At 35.7% G+C, this 16071-nt stretch overlaps 1 protein-coding gene across 3 annotated transcripts in view; it reads right to left on the bottom strand.

Moving 5' to 3' along the window:
- Positions 1-16071, bottom strand: part of APOOL (apolipoprotein O like) — an 88967-nt gene that overhangs the window by 42016 nt on the left and 30880 nt on the right. For all 3 annotated transcript variants that reach the window (XM_063703016.1, XM_031006082.3, XM_063703017.1), the window contains exon 2: positions 4151-4255. In XM_063703016.1, coding sequence (XP_063559086.1) covers positions 4151-4255 — 105 coding nt within the window. The remainder of the gene's footprint in view (positions 1-4150; positions 4256-16071) is intronic.

Genomic DNA, 16071 nt, shown 5'->3' with positions numbered 1-16071 from the left:
TAATAAAAACAAACATACACAAAAGAACAATGAAAAACTTAACCAGGTAGGGACTTACTTCCTTTAAAAAAAAAATTTTTTTTTTTTTTTTTGCTTTTATGTTTAGGGTATAAATCCTCCTATGAAGCCTGGTGTTTGAGGAAGATAGAACTGGGAAGAATCAAGTTTACAAATCAACATCAAGGGAACTAGATGATTAATGACTTCGGATTTGCTCCTCTACCAACAACAAACATGAAACTATAGTTAACACTATATTGTTTTCTTGAAAAATGCTAAGAGTGGGTATAAAATGTCCTCAACACAAAAATGATAACTATTCAAGGTAATACATATGTAAATTAGACAGATTTAGTCATTCCACAATGTATATATACTTCAAAGCATCATGCTGTACAAGGTAAATGCATACAATTTTATGTCAGTTTTTTTATTTAAATTTAAAAAATATATAAAACATAAGACAGTGTGAGTTTGGTAAAGCTTTTCCAGTAGTAAGTCAGAAAAGTCTTGTTTTACCATTAAATGACTCTTTACTACCCATACCAGGATTAAAGAGTTAGTGTTTATCTTTCTGGACTAATGCTTAGATTAAATTCACCACATTGGCAACTATGTATAATTAGGAAGGTGAGAGATGCATATCTTATTAAAGATGCGTTTTATATATAAAAAGCAGGTGCACTGCAAGTAGGCAAGTTTCCTCTCTCCCCTAGAAAGGAGAGATATATGTGGATGTACTGGTGTCAGAGTGGGCAACGTTATTTACTTACATGTTTGTCCATCATGTTTCTATCCTCTTTATTATTTACACATCCCAATTCCAAACTTTATTACACTCATTGTTCTTATTCTCTCTCCTCTGTCCCCATCAAAACCTGCTGATTAAGTTGTTTTTTTGTTTGTTTGTTTGTTTTTTGAGACAGGGTCTTGCTTTGTCATCCAGTCTAGAGTACATGAACACAGCTCACTGTAGCCTCAACCTCCCGGGCTCAAGCAATCCTCTCACCTCAGCATCCCGAGTAGCTGGGACTACAGGCACACCCCCAACAAACCCGGCTAATTTTTGTATTTTTTTTGTAGAGATGGGGTTTCACCCTGTTGCCCAGACTGGTCTCCAATTCTTGAGCTCAAGCAATCCACCCGCCTTGGCATCCTAAAGTGCTGGGATTACAAGCATGAGGCACCGCGCCTCATGGATTCAGGTTCTTTATCTGTTTGTTGCCTATTATAAACAAAATTTTGTATATGTAGTTTTCTAGGAAGAGCATTCAAAGTTTTTATCAGACTCTCAAAGGGGTCAGAATGGTTAAGAACCAGTGTTTTAAAGTATTTTCCTTCTAAGGCATAGGCATAGTTGAAACGTTTATGATGATAGGATTTCAGCTCTACTTTAAGAATTTTAAGAGCTAGCCAGTAGCATGTTACTATAGTCTCCATTGAGAAAAGCATTCTCACTACAAATTTTAGAGACCTTGGGGCTTAAATGCCACTTATTGTATAGACAGAACTTGTATGTTCTCATTTAGAAATTATGATTACATTGAGTAAGCTATAAAACCACATTTAAAATTAAATTGAACCAAAGTAACTAAAACTCTCAAATCAGTATGTTTCTGTTATTTCTCAGTGACAACAAGCAAATGGCAAGAAAATAAGTATAATTCATCTCATAGAGGGATTTTAAAAAGAAATGTCCAGGGATGTCTAGTGCTGGCTGTATACATGCATTCCAATTGCCAGTCATTTTACTGATCTGAATACTACAGATTTCATGGTTAAAAAAAATGATTGTCTCATGGTCCTACAGAGTTTTCTATTAAAGGGAGATTTAATTATGTTCACTAGATGGCATATAAGGCAGGAATACATTGAGAATATTTAAAAAGATGTTTAGTGAGAAGAGTTGAACTAAAACAGATTTTCTGTTTAGCTACAAGTTTACCAAAAGATTCAAACAACCAAATAACCAGAACACTTCATTCATAAAGTATTCTGGTTTAGTAGAAGTGTTATTACAGATTTAAACAGAATTATAGCTCACTTTACACAATAAAAGTAGCTAGAAATGTTGCGCATAAATCACATTTTAATCCCTTCAGAAATTCTACATTCCTCAAGGACTAGATCCTGACTTTGTGTATAGTTCCTAGCACATAGCTGGCAACCAACTTTGTTTAATAAGTAATTCAATTAAATGATATTTAAAATGTACTTGGGGAATACAATAAATACCAAGGAATACTGCGTATTCCATAATAAACAGCACTACTTTATTTTAAAATTTCAAAAATTAAATTCAGCCATTAGGGATTTATCTTCCTACCTAGATTTGAGCTGTCCAGATATGGGAGTGTCAAGGAAGCCTTAAAATCAACATCTTCCTAAGATTAATAAAAAGAAAAAATAAAAAAATACTTAGAATCAGTTAGCGGGTAGGGAAATGACTCTACCCTAGACCATTAATGAAAATAAACTTTATCTAGTAATTAGAACAGTGCCTCACAAATATATAAGAGGAGCTTAGAAAATATTTTTGGTTGAATTTATGAATATTACCTTTATGCATGTTAGTTTGGCAATATTATCAATGTTTTATGCCTTTTGACCTACACTTCTGCTTATAGAAATTCATTCTAAGGAAATGGTTATAGATGTATATATAGATTCAATACAAAGTGGTTCAACAAGTACTGATTACAATAGCAATAGCTGGAAATAGTCTACATTTCCAAAAATTTATGAAAATTTTACATTTATTTGATGGTACTACATTCATACAGCAGAATACTTATGACACCATTAAGAATTCTGCCCAATGTCATCTAACTAGTCAGTCGTGGAATGAGGATTCAAATTCAGGCCTGATTCAAAAACATATTATTAAGTGTGTGGGTAAATCTTAAGGTTGACTTAAAGCGGGAAGAGATAAAAAGCACAATGATGAATAGAATTAGTAACCACAATTACAGCTCAACAGGCTGGCATGATAAGCCAGATCAACAAGGTAAAATTTAAACAGGTATAAACATACCTTCAACAGAGTCCAAAAAGTTCAAATGCCTAAGTACAGACTGGGATGAGGCATACCTTACCAGTAGTCCATGTAAAAAGCCTTAATGAATTTTAGAGAACCACATGCTTACTATGTCACGGTCAAAGGCTGCTTATGAGCATGGTTGATTTTGAGCACTCAAATATAAAAACTAATGTGATCTTAGGTAGCATTAATAGAAATATAACATCTAGAAGAGAAGTCAGAGACTGACTCTATCCTGTAGCAGTCAAAACACCGTGGTTCATACATCCAAGTCATGGCACCAAAAACCAAAATGTTTTTTAAAAAGAAAAACAAACTACTTACACCTGAAGAAAACACTAACTATCCTGAACATGCTTGGCAGAGGCTGATCATGATAGTGAGGAACTCAAAGCTGTGATGTATGAGAAACAGTTGAAGCTACTAAACACTTTAAAATGTTTATCCTGGAAGCAAAATTACTCAAAGTATAACTGATATTTAAAGGCTTGTTTTTTGAAAGAGAGTTTTCTGTATGGCACCAATGCAAGAGATACAGTACCAACAGGTAGAAGTTATTATGAGACAAATTTCTGTCTGATATAAGAAAGGACCTTAAGTTAAATGAGAGGATTTAGAAAATGGAATGGGCTCCTTAGGCTCCTTTACCTAGAGTTTTATTCATGTAGAAGATATATGGCCACTAAATGTGCCTACTATAGAGGGAATTACAGTACCATACAGAAGGTTGATCTAGAAAACATCTAAGGTCACTTCCAAAACTGAGATCTTAATGAATTTGTTAAACTGAAGTTTCCTAACACTGAATGTACCTGTGTAAGTTTTTCAAGAAAGAAAAATCAGACTGCCTAGAACGTCTAACACCCTCCACTACTTATTGATTATTCATTAAGAAAAATCACTAGTTGTTTTTCACTGGAGTTAGAATTTTAAATGTTTGAGTTACATATTGTCTTTTGAGATACTTCATAACTATTTCTCTCAACTTTTAATATCTACCTAACAAAGACTTCTAAGACATTTTTGATGGGCAAAGATAATTTTAAAAAATATAGCTTTTGTGTCATCTTGATATTATACAAAGTTCATAAACCTTTGTAGGCAAATTACCTGCTCTGGTTTCACTAGCTGCTTTTTGGATTCCTCTTGTTTGGCTGCATGTACACTTACAGATGCATATATCAGACCTGCAGGCATGGTTGTCAGTTTTCCCATCTAAGAAAGATATATCAAAAACATCTTTTTAGTTCAAAAGCTTCCCATCTTCCATTTCCTAATAAATACTGGAGGAATCTCAGGAAATCTATTGGTTTCACTTTAATATATTAAATACTCAAACACTCCAAATTACCTCATACATTTTTAAGACATAGTTCATAAAATTATCTTCTCATACTGGATGGCAGAGCACTATTTTTACCTGTTTGTTAACTACTTCATAAGAAATATAGCAATATAATATTTATCTGGAATATTATTATGTAATAATATAGCAATGTAATAATTACTAAAATCTGAGGAATGGAGTGGGATTGGTCTTGATATTCATTCAGTCCACAAACATCAATTGAACACCTACTATGTGCCAGACTCTGGTCTTAGTGCTTAGAATATATCAGTGAACAAAACAAAGATTCCTGTTCTCATACAAATGACATTCTAGTAGAGAGGAGGCAGGCAATAAACACAATAAACTATATGTTATAAGTTGATAAATGCTCTGGAGAAAGTAAAGGATAAGAGTGGTCTGGAGTACTGAGTGATGCAGGCTGCATCTTGAAATACAATTTATATTAACATTATCCATAAAAAATGAATTCTTTCTATTATAAATCCTTTGCCCCTGATTTTCCCAATGCATTCCCTTTTACCTGTTTCTTGCTAAATCTAAAGCAAAAAGTGATCTTTGTTTTAGCTATAACTTGATTTGAATTAAGAATGAGGAAAAGTACTGGCTCTAAGAATAAAGTCTTCTAGTGTTATTCAGGTACCAAAATAATTCCCAAAGATTATCCATTCAACAAGGCCAACTGTAAAGCTTTCCAAGGTACAAATATTTTAACACTCTGATTCTTTAGATGGGAAAGAAGCTTCCTGAATTTGACAAAGGACATTATGAGGGAAGCAGTCTCCTTGTTTTACACACAAATAAAATTGTGCAATACCTGGAAGAATCATTGGCTAAAGGATTCTAAATGTTCTCCAATGACAGTGATAGTACCTATACTTCATTTCTGACACTGTTTTTAATATTTTCTGAGAAGAGCAAGGGAAGCTACTCAGGCATCAATCAGTTAAGTAATTTCCTGTTTAAACTGGGCAGGACTCTGACTTAGCTTGGGGCTGTAAAAATACAGGGTAACATTAAGAGTCAACACTAAGAAGATACATTTTTTGTATTCTCCTCCCCCATGCCTCCTTCTAGTACAGGAAACAGCATCATAGAATGATTTATCTGCACATGCATCCCTTAAAGACATCACTTTTTTTATTTCTTATACCCAGTTGGTATTCATTAATGAAATAACAAGATTTCCACAGCATACCTATGTCAGGTATAATTTAAATGTATATTAAAACTGATGCCAGCAAGTATGGTCCCCATGAACCCGGGAAATTTTGTTAATAAAAGCTCTATATTATAGGAAGGACGTAAAATTTTATAACATTGAAAAGCTTTTTTTGAAATACCTGACTAGACTTTACTTCTTCTTAAGAGACTACTCCCTGGATATAAGACAAATACTTTCAAAGTATGCTAATATCTGACTTTTTTCAACATACTCATGATCACAGAGTATACTCATGTTACTTCATATAATGCAATAATAATATGTAGACTATAAAAGAATTTCATAGATATTGCTGATAATTATGATCTAATATTCCAGATTATGGATTTACTAATTGAGCTCATGGCCTAAAAGTTAATATACCTTGAAAATTGCCTAAGTACTTTCTCCAGATTTTTTACTCTGTAAGGTAACAAAGGTCCACCCATTCTTTCCTACTGTCTTCATAGATTCCTTGACTTTTATTGAGGAGGCAGTATGGCACAATGGAAAAAAAATATGAGCTTAGGGCCGGGAGTGGTGGCTCATGCCTGTAATCCCAGCACTTTGGAAGGCCGAGGCGGGTGGATCACCTGAGGTCAGGAATTCAAGACCAGCCTGACCAACATGGTGAAACCCTGTCTCTACTGAAAATACAAAATTAGCTGAGTGTGGTGGTGCATGCCTGTAATCCCAGCTACTTGAGAGGCTGACGCAGGAGAATCACTTGAACCCAGGAGGTGGAGGTTGCAGTGAGCCGAAATAGCACCCCTGCACTCCAGCCTGGGCAACAAGAGCAAAACTCTGTCTCAACAAAAAAATACATATATATATATATAAATATATATACATATATATACACATATACGTAGATATATATATATACATATATATACACACACACACATATATACACATATATATACACACACATATATATATACACACACACACACATATAAATATGAGCTTAGGAGTTACACGGAACTTACTGTCTAAACTTGAATCAATTATTGAAGCTCTTCAAGTTATGCTGCCCAGTATGGTTACTACTAGCCACATGTGGTTATTTAAATTGAAATTAAAATTATTAACAAATAAAAACTTCAGTCACATTAGTCCTATTTCAAGTGCTCAACAGCCATAATGTAGAGCACAGATATAAAACAAGCCCATCATTGCAGAAAATTCTAGAAAATGTCTTAATTAGGTTAACTATTATTAGGTTAAATATCTGAAAAAATGTGTATGCCATCCTGTTGATTATCACAAGGATTAAATAAGGAGTTATATTAAAATGGCTTACACTTGGTACATAGGCAATTAAGTTTAGTTTCCCATTCCTTCTGTTTACTGAATAAAAAAATTAAGTGGCTCTGCTTATTCCTCATTTTTCTTTTCACATGTATTTCATGCTAATCAGGCTCTAGTGAGAACAGTGATAACAATAAAATCTATCCAACATATTTATTACCTCCAAACAAAAAAAGGTTGCAATTTTTGTCAAAAGAAATCAGGAAGACTGGCACACTAGGGTATCTACAAGTCTAAGTTATACTGGTGAAGTACATGTCACTATCTTAAAGAGGGAAAGCTAATGGTACAGCACATTGAAAATTTTTGAAAAAAGATTGGCAAGCTACAACTCTGGGCTAAATCTGGCCTGGACTCTAAGTTTAAAATGTTTTTAAAAAACATATTTAAAGATTTGTAAAAACAAAGAAGAATATATGACAAGAAATCTTATGCATGCTGCAAAGCCTAAAACATTTGCCATGTGGCCATTTACAAAAAAAAAAAAAAAAAAAAAATTGCCAGCCTCCAATTTAGAAACCCAAAGAAGATATTCAAAAAGTTATTAGAGTTTGGGGTGTTATAAAAAACTTACAGCCTCATGAGGCTGTCATTAATCAAACAGCATTAAAAGTGAGCAGAGATAATCGAGTTTTCACAAGAGGAAAGACCTTGACTTAAACCTATTTATAACTCAAAATAATAACTCGTCAAGTCAAAATTACGACTTATTTAAAATCAATGAGAGATTAAAAACTGGCTCTCTACAAAATATAACAGGTCCTAAAACAGATATCTCTCACATGGAAATTTACAAACAGCAGGGCTAAAATATGAGCATGAGGTAACTTACCCATAAGACTCACCCCCTCCAACTGTGCCTGCAATAAAAATATAGCTGATTCTTGTTATTTCCAGCCGTTATATTCTATAAAGTAGCTGTGAATACTGATTTACAGAATACTGTACCATTTCTCCAGGGAAAAATACAGGGCGAGCTTCCTGTGATAGCAAGTTTTTTGAAGGTTTTTTATCATGAACTGGTGTTGAATTTTATCAAATGCTTTTTCAGCATCAGTTGAAATGATTATATGATTTTAATCCTTCATTCTGTTGATATGATGTACCACACTAACTGATCTGCATATGCTGAACCATCCTTGCATCGCTAGGATAAATCCTACTTGGTCATGATGAATGATCTTTTGAATGTGTTTTGGAATTTGATTTGCTGGTATTTTGTTGAGGACTTTTGCATCAATATTCATCAGGGATATTGGTCTATAGTTTTCTTTATTGATGTGCTTTAATATCAGGGTAATATTAGCCTTGCAGAATGAGTTTGGAAGTATTCCCCTCTTCTCTGTTTTTCAGAATAGTTGCAGTAGAACTGGTATTTCTTCTTTAAATATTTGGTAAAATCCAGCAGTGAAGCCATCAAGTCCCAGGCTTTTCCTTCTGGGGAGATTTTTACTACATCTTCCATCTCATTGTTATCTGTCTGTTCAGATTTTGGATTTCTTCATGGTTCAATGTTGGTAGGTTGTGTGTGTCTGGGAATTTATCCATTTCTTCTAGATTTTCCAATTTATTGGCATATAGTTGATCACAGCAGCCACTAATGATCCTTTGAATGTCTGCAGTATTGGTTGAATGTCTCCTTTTTCATCTCTGATTTTATTTATTTGGGTGTTCTCTCTCTTTTGTTTTGTTAGTCTAGCTAAAGGTTTGTAAATTTCATCTTTTAAAACAACCAACTTTTTGTTTCATTGATCTTTTGTATTATTTTCTTCATTTCAATTTCATTTATTTCTGTTCTGATCTTTATTATTTCTTTTCTTCTACTGATTTTGTATTTGGTTAGCTCTTGCTATTAAGAATTTTTGTTTTGGGAGGTGTGAAGATGGCTGATTAGAAGCAGCCAGCATATGCTGCTCTCAAGGAGAAGATACACAGTAGCCAGTGAACACAAGCTCTTCCACTGAATCATCCAGGAGGACATGCTGGAATTCATCAAGGGAGCACCATGACCCACAGAGAGCAGAGAAGTGCAAGACAGGACAGCTGCCCACCCAGGACTGGCAGGAAGACAAGGGGGGGCTCCTCACCACAGGGAAATGGTAAGTCAGCAAAAGCCCCCAGACACTCACACTTATGCCATGAACCTTTGCAGTCCTGGACACAGGAGATCCCCATAGACCCTCTATTCCCAAGGCCTCCAGACTGACACAGGTTGCCTGGAGTCTTCTGGGTGGGCAGAGTTGCCACTCAGGCACATAAGGATGCCCAAGGGCCTTGAACTCCTGAGCACTCTTGCACCAGCTACATAGCTCCACCAACAAGGCAGGCCAGACTCTCTCACATGCCCCCAGGATAGGGACCATATTCATGGTGCTGAGGAATGGACGGACTGCAGGCTTTGCCTCTGCTATACCTGTCTAGGCAAAGCCCACTGGCCTGGGATCCTAACACAACCACACCAACCCCACCTAAGAATTCAGGCCAATAGCAGCTCTGCAATTCTTCTGGGATAAACCTCCCAGAGGTAACTGACAGGACTGACATTTTTGCCAATGCCTCAGCCCCCACCTCTACTACACTCAGGCTGAGGAGGGAGAGAAGAGCCCAAAATATTGCTGGCCTCCAGCACACTGCAGCAGCCTTACAGAAAAGTGGCCAGATTATTTTCCACGCAGGTCTCTGCCAGTGCTACTCCTCACTGAGCAGAGCTTCCCTACCAGGGTCCCCAGTACAGCCACCCTACCCCAACCTGAGCACTTGGGCTGGCAGCAGCTCTGCATTTCCCTGGGATGGAGCTCCCAGAAGTAATCAAGAGACACACCACTTTTACAATTACTGCAGCAAAACAAAACAACAACAACAAATCTAAAGGACAGTAACATCAAACATTAAAGGAACATCAGCCCACACATGAAAAAGAATGAGTGCAAGAACTCGGGCAACTGGAAAAGCCAGTGTATTCTTACCTCCAAACAACGGCACTACCTCCACAGCAATGGTACTCAACCAGACTAAAGTGGTGGAAATGAAAGACAAAAGGTTTAGAATACAGATAGGAATGAAGAACATCAAGATTCAGAAGAAAGTTGAACCAAATCCAAAGAATCTAAGGAATTAAATAAAACAATACAAGAGTTGAAAGATAAAATTGCCATTTTAAGAACCAAAACCAATAGAAAGAACCGAAAAAATGCACTGTAAAAATTTCATAATATAATCAGAAGTACTAAGAGCAGAAAAGACCAACCTGAGGGAAGAATCTGAGCTTGAAGATCAGTTCTTCCAATCAACTCAGTTAGACAAAAACAAAGAGAATAAAAAAGGAACAAAACCTCTGGAAATGTGGAATTATGTAAAGAGACGAAACCAATGACTCACTGGCATCCCTAAAACACAGAGAGAAAGATACAGTAACTTGGAAAACATATTTGAGAATATTGTCCATGAAAATGTCCCCAACCTCACTAGAAAGGTCAACATTCAAATTCAAGAAATGAATAGAAGCCATGTGAGACAGTATATAAGATGACCATCCCCAAGACACATACTCATCATATTCTTCAGGGTCAATGTGAAAAAATATTAAAGGCAGCTAGAGAGAAGAAGAAGGTCATCTGTAAAGGGAGTTCCATCAGGCTAAGAGTGGCCTTCCAGCAGAAATGCTATAAGCCAGAAGAGATTTGGGGCCCATATGCAGCATTCTTAAATAAAACAAATTCCAAGCAAGAATATCATATCCAGCCAAAATATGCTTCATAAGCTAATGAGAAATAAGATTCTTGTCAGACAAACAAATGCTAAGGAAATTTATTACCACCAGATCTGCCTTACGAGAGGTCCTTAAAGGAGGGCTAAACATGGAAATGAAAGACTGTCAGTGGCACCACAAAAATCCCCTTAAGTACATAGACTATTGATACTACAAAGCAACCACACAATCAAATCTGCATATTAACCCGCTAACAACATGATGACAGGACCAAATCTGCACATATCAATGTTAAACTTGAATGTAAACAGGCTAAATGCCCCATTTGAAAGGCATGCAGTGGCAAGTTAGATAAAGAAGTAAAAACCAATTGTATGCTGCCTTCAAGAGACCCATCTTACATGCAGTGACATCCATAGGCTCAAATTAAATGGATGGAGAAAAATTCACCAAGGAAACACAATATGAAAAAGGGCAGGGGGTGCTAATCTAATTTCACACAAAAAAGACTTTAAACCAACGATCAAAAAAGGACAAAGAAGGACATTATATAATAAGGAGTTCAATTCAAGAAGACTTAACAATCCTAAATATATATGCACCCAATACTGGAGTGCCCAGATTCATAAAGTAAATTCTAGTTCTTAGATACCTACAAGGAGACTTACGTAAATAGACAATAACAGTGGGAAACTTCAACACCCCACTGGCAGTACTAGAAATATCAAGACAGAAAACTAACAAAGATACCAGGACCTGAACTTGACACATGACCATATGGATCTAACAGACATCTACATAACACTCCACCCAACAAAAACAGAATATACATTAATCTCATCTGCACATGGCACATACTCTAAAATTGACCACACAATCAGCCCTAAAGCAGTTCTCAAAAAATACACACACAAAAAAAACTGAAATCATGCCAATCACATTCTCAGGCCACAGTGCAATTTAAAAAAAAAGAAGTCAATACCAAAATCTCTCAAAACCATACAATTACATGGAAATTAAACAATATGCTCCTGAATTACTTTTGGGTACACAATGAAATTAGGGCAGAAACCAAAAAATTATTTGAAACTAATGAAAACAAAGATACAACATACCAGAACCCCTGGGACACAGCTAAAGCACTATTAAGAGGAAAGTTTATAGCGCTGAAAATCCACATCAAAAAGCTTGACAGATCTCAAATTAACATCACCTAACATCACACCTAGAGGAACTTGAAAAACAAGAACCAACCAACCAAAAATGTAGCAGAAGAAAAATAATAACCAAAATCATAGAGCAACTCAATATAATAGAGATGTGAAAAACGACACAAAAGATTAAAAAAAAGTTGGTTTTTGAAGAAATAAATAAGACTGAGAGACAACTAGCTAGACTAATAATGAAAAAAAGAAGATCCAAATAAACACAATCAGAAATGACAAATGGAACATTACCACCAACTACATGGAAATACAAACAACCCCCAGAAACTATTATGAAATCCTCTATGAACACAAGCTAGAAAACCTGGAAGAAACAAATAAATTCCTAGAAATATATACCACCCAAGATTGAACCATGAAGAAATTAAAACTTGGAACAGAGAAATAATGAGTTCAGAAATTTAATCAGTAATAAAAAGCCTACCAACCAGAAAAAAAAAAAAAAACACTTGTACCAGATAGATTCACAGCTTAGTTCTACCAGATGTATAAAGAAGAGCTGGTACCAATCCTACTAAAAGTATTCCAAACATTGAGGAGGAGGGACTCCTCCCTAACTCATTCTATGAGGCTAGCATCATTGTAATACCAAAACCCCACAGAAACACAACAAAAGAGGAAAACTTCTGGCCAATACTCTGATAAACATAGATGTAAAAATTCTAAACAAAATACTAGAAAGCCAAATCTAGGAAAACATCTAGGAAATACTAGAAAGCCAAATCTAGGAAAACACCATGACCAAGAAGGCTTTAAACCTGGGATGCAAGGGTGGTTTAATAGATGCAAATTAAGAAATGTAATTAATCACATAAACAGAACTAAAAACAAGACCCTATGATCCTCTTAATAGATGCAAAAAAGGATTTCAGTAAAATTCAACAACCTTTGTCAAATGCATAGTTTGCGAATATTTTCTCCCACTCTGTAGGTTGTCTGTTTTCTCTGCTGATGATTTCTTTTGCTGTGCAGAAGCTTTTTAGTTTAATTAGGTGCCATTTGTTTATTTTTGTTTTTGTTGTATTTGTTTTGGGGGTCTTAGTCATGAATTCTTTGCCTAGACTGATGTCTACAAGAGTTTTTACAATGTTGTCTTCTAGAATTTTTATAGTTTCAAGCCTTATATTTAAGGCTTTGATCAATCTTGAGTTGACGTTTGTATATGGTGACAGATAGGGATCCATTTTCATTCTTCTATGTGCGGCTTACCAGTTATCCCAGCACCACTTGTTCAATAGGGTATCCTTTCCCTACTTTATGTTTTTGTATGCTTTGTCGAAGATCAGTTGGCTGTATTTGGCTTTATTTCTGGGTTCTCTATTCTGTTCCATTGGTCTATGTGCCTAGTTTTACACCAGTACCATGCTGCTTTGGTAACTATAGCCTTATAGTACAGTTTGAAGTCAGGTGTACTAGTCTGTTTTCACACTGCTGATAAAGACATATCCGAGACTGGGCAATTTACCAAAGAAAGAGGTTTAATGGACTCACAGTTCCACATGGCTAGGGAGGCCTCAAAATCATGGCAGAAGGTGAAAGGCACGTCTCATATGGCAGCAGACAAGAGAAGAATGACAGCGAAGCAAAAGGGGTTTCCCCTTATAAAACCATCAGATCTCATGAGACTTATTCACTACCAAGAGAACAGTATGGGGGAAACCGCCCCAATGACTCAATTATCTCCCACAACATGAGCAAATTATGGGAGCTACAATTCAAGATGAGATTTGGGTGGGAACACAGCCAACCCATATCATCAGGTAATGTGATGCCTCCAGATTTGAAAAAGACACATACACACACGTTTATAGCAGCATCTTTTGCAATTGCAAAAATATGGATCCAACCAAAATAACCATCATCCAAGGAGTGGATAAAGAAAATGTGTGATATATACACCATAGAATACTACTCAGCCATAAAACAGAATGAAATAATGGCCTCTGCAGCAACTTGGATGGAGTTGGAGGCCATTACTCTAAGTGATGTAACTAAGGAATGGAAAACCAAAGATTGTATGTTTTCACTTATACATGAGAGCTAAGCTTGAGGAGAGCTAATACATGAGGATGCAAGACATAATAATAATATAATGGGCTTTGGGGACTCCAGGGGAAGGATGAGAGGGATGCGAGGGAAAAAAGACTACATACTGGGTACAGTGTACACTGCTCAGGTGACGTGTACACCAAATCTCAGAAATCACTACTAAAGAACTTATCCATGTAACCAAAAACCACTTGCTCCCCCAAAACTATTGAAATAAAATTTTAAAAATAAAATAAAATTCAACGACCCTTCATTTTAAAAACCCTCAACAAATTAGGCATCAAAGGAACATACCTCAAAATAATAATAGCCATCTATGACAAACTCACAGCCAACATCTAACTGAATGGGCAAAATCTGGAAGCATTCCCTTTGACAACTATAATAAGACAAGGATGTGCACTCTTTTCATGCCTAGTCAATATAGTACTGGAAGTCCTAGCCAGGAGTCAGGCAAAAGAAATATATAAAATTGATCCAAATATGAAAAGACAAAGTCTCTTCAAAGAAGATATGATCTTATACCTAGAAAACCCCATAGTCTCTGTCCAATAGGTTGTGGTTCTAATAAACAACTCCAGCGAAGTTTTAGGATACAAAATAAATATTTGAAAAATCAGGAGCATTTCTATAAATTATCAACATCCAAGTTGAGAGCCAACTTAAGAATACAATCCCATTCACATTAGCCATGAATAGAATAAAATACCTGGGAATACAGCTAACCACAGAGGTGAAAGATCTCTACAATCAGAACTATAAAACACTGCTGAAAGAAATCAGAGATGACACAAACAAATGGGAAAACATTCCATGCTCATGGATAGGAAGAATCAATATTTTTTAAATGGTCACACTGCCCAAAGCAATTTACAGATTCAAGTTATTCCTATCAAACTACCAACGACATTTGTCACAGAAGTAGAAACAACTATTCTAAAATTAATATGGAATCAAAAACAAGCCCAAATAGCCAAAACTATTCTAAGTAAAAAGAACAAAGCTGGTGTCATCAAACTTCCTGACTTCAAACTATAGTACAAGGCTATAGTAACCAACACAGCATGGTACTGGTACAAAAACAGACACATAGACCAATGTAACAGGTTAGAGGTTAGAGAACCCAGGTCAGACGTTGGAGAACCCAGAAATAAAGCCACACAACTGTAACCATCTGATCTCTGACAAACTCAACAAAAACAAGTAATGGGTAAAGAATTCCCTATTCAACAAGTGGTGCTGGGATAACTGGTGGGCCCTATGCAGAAGATTAAAACTAAACTTCTGCCTTTCATCATACACGAAAATCAACTCAAGATGGATTAAAGACTTAAATGTAAAGCCTAAAAAAATAAAAACCCTGAAGATAAGCTAGAAAATACCATTCTGGACATCAGCCCTGGCAAAGGTTTCCCAGCAAAGACACCAAAAGCAATTCCAACAAAAGCAAAAATTGACAAATGGAACCTAATTAAACTAAAGAACATGTGCACAGCAAAAGAAACTATTAAACAGATAACTTACTGAATATGAGGAAATATTCACAAACTATGCATCTAAAAAGGTCTCATATCCAGAATCTACACAAAACTTAGACAATCGAACAAGCAGAAAACAATTTACCCCATTAAAAAATGGGGAAAAGATCTGAACAGACACTTGACAAAAGATAACATACAAGTGGCCAACAAATACATGAAAATAAGCTCAACATCACTAATTATCAGAGAAATGCAAATCAAAACCACAGTGAGATACCATCTCACACCAGTCAGAATGGCTATTATAAAAAATCAAAAAACAGCAGATGCTGGTGAGGCTGCTGAGAAAAGGGAACATTATACACTGATGGTGGGAATACAGATTAGTTCAGCCACTGTGGAAAGCAGTTTGGATATTTCTCAGAGAAATTAAAACAGAACTATCATTTGACTCAGCAATCCCACTACTGGGTATATATCCAAAGGAATATAAATTATTTTACCATATATACATGCACTCATGTGTTCAACACAGCACTATTCACAATACCAAATACATGGAATAAACCTAGGTGCCCATCAGTGGTGTACTGAATATAGAAAATGAGATACATATACACCATGGAATACTATGCATCCATAAAAAAGAAGAAAGCATGTCCTTTACAGCAACATGGATGCCGCTGGAATTCATTATCCT

The sequence above is a fragment of the Gorilla gorilla genome, chromosome X (genome assembly GCF_029281585.2).
Source record: "Gorilla gorilla gorilla isolate KB3781 chromosome X, NHGRI_mGorGor1-v2.1_pri, whole genome shotgun sequence".
In the NCBI taxonomy this organism is placed as follows: domain Eukaryota; kingdom Metazoa; phylum Chordata; class Mammalia; order Primates; family Hominidae; genus Gorilla; species Gorilla gorilla.
Note: the sequence above shows the minus strand (reverse complement) of the source record. Positions and strands in the feature narration are given on the sequence as shown.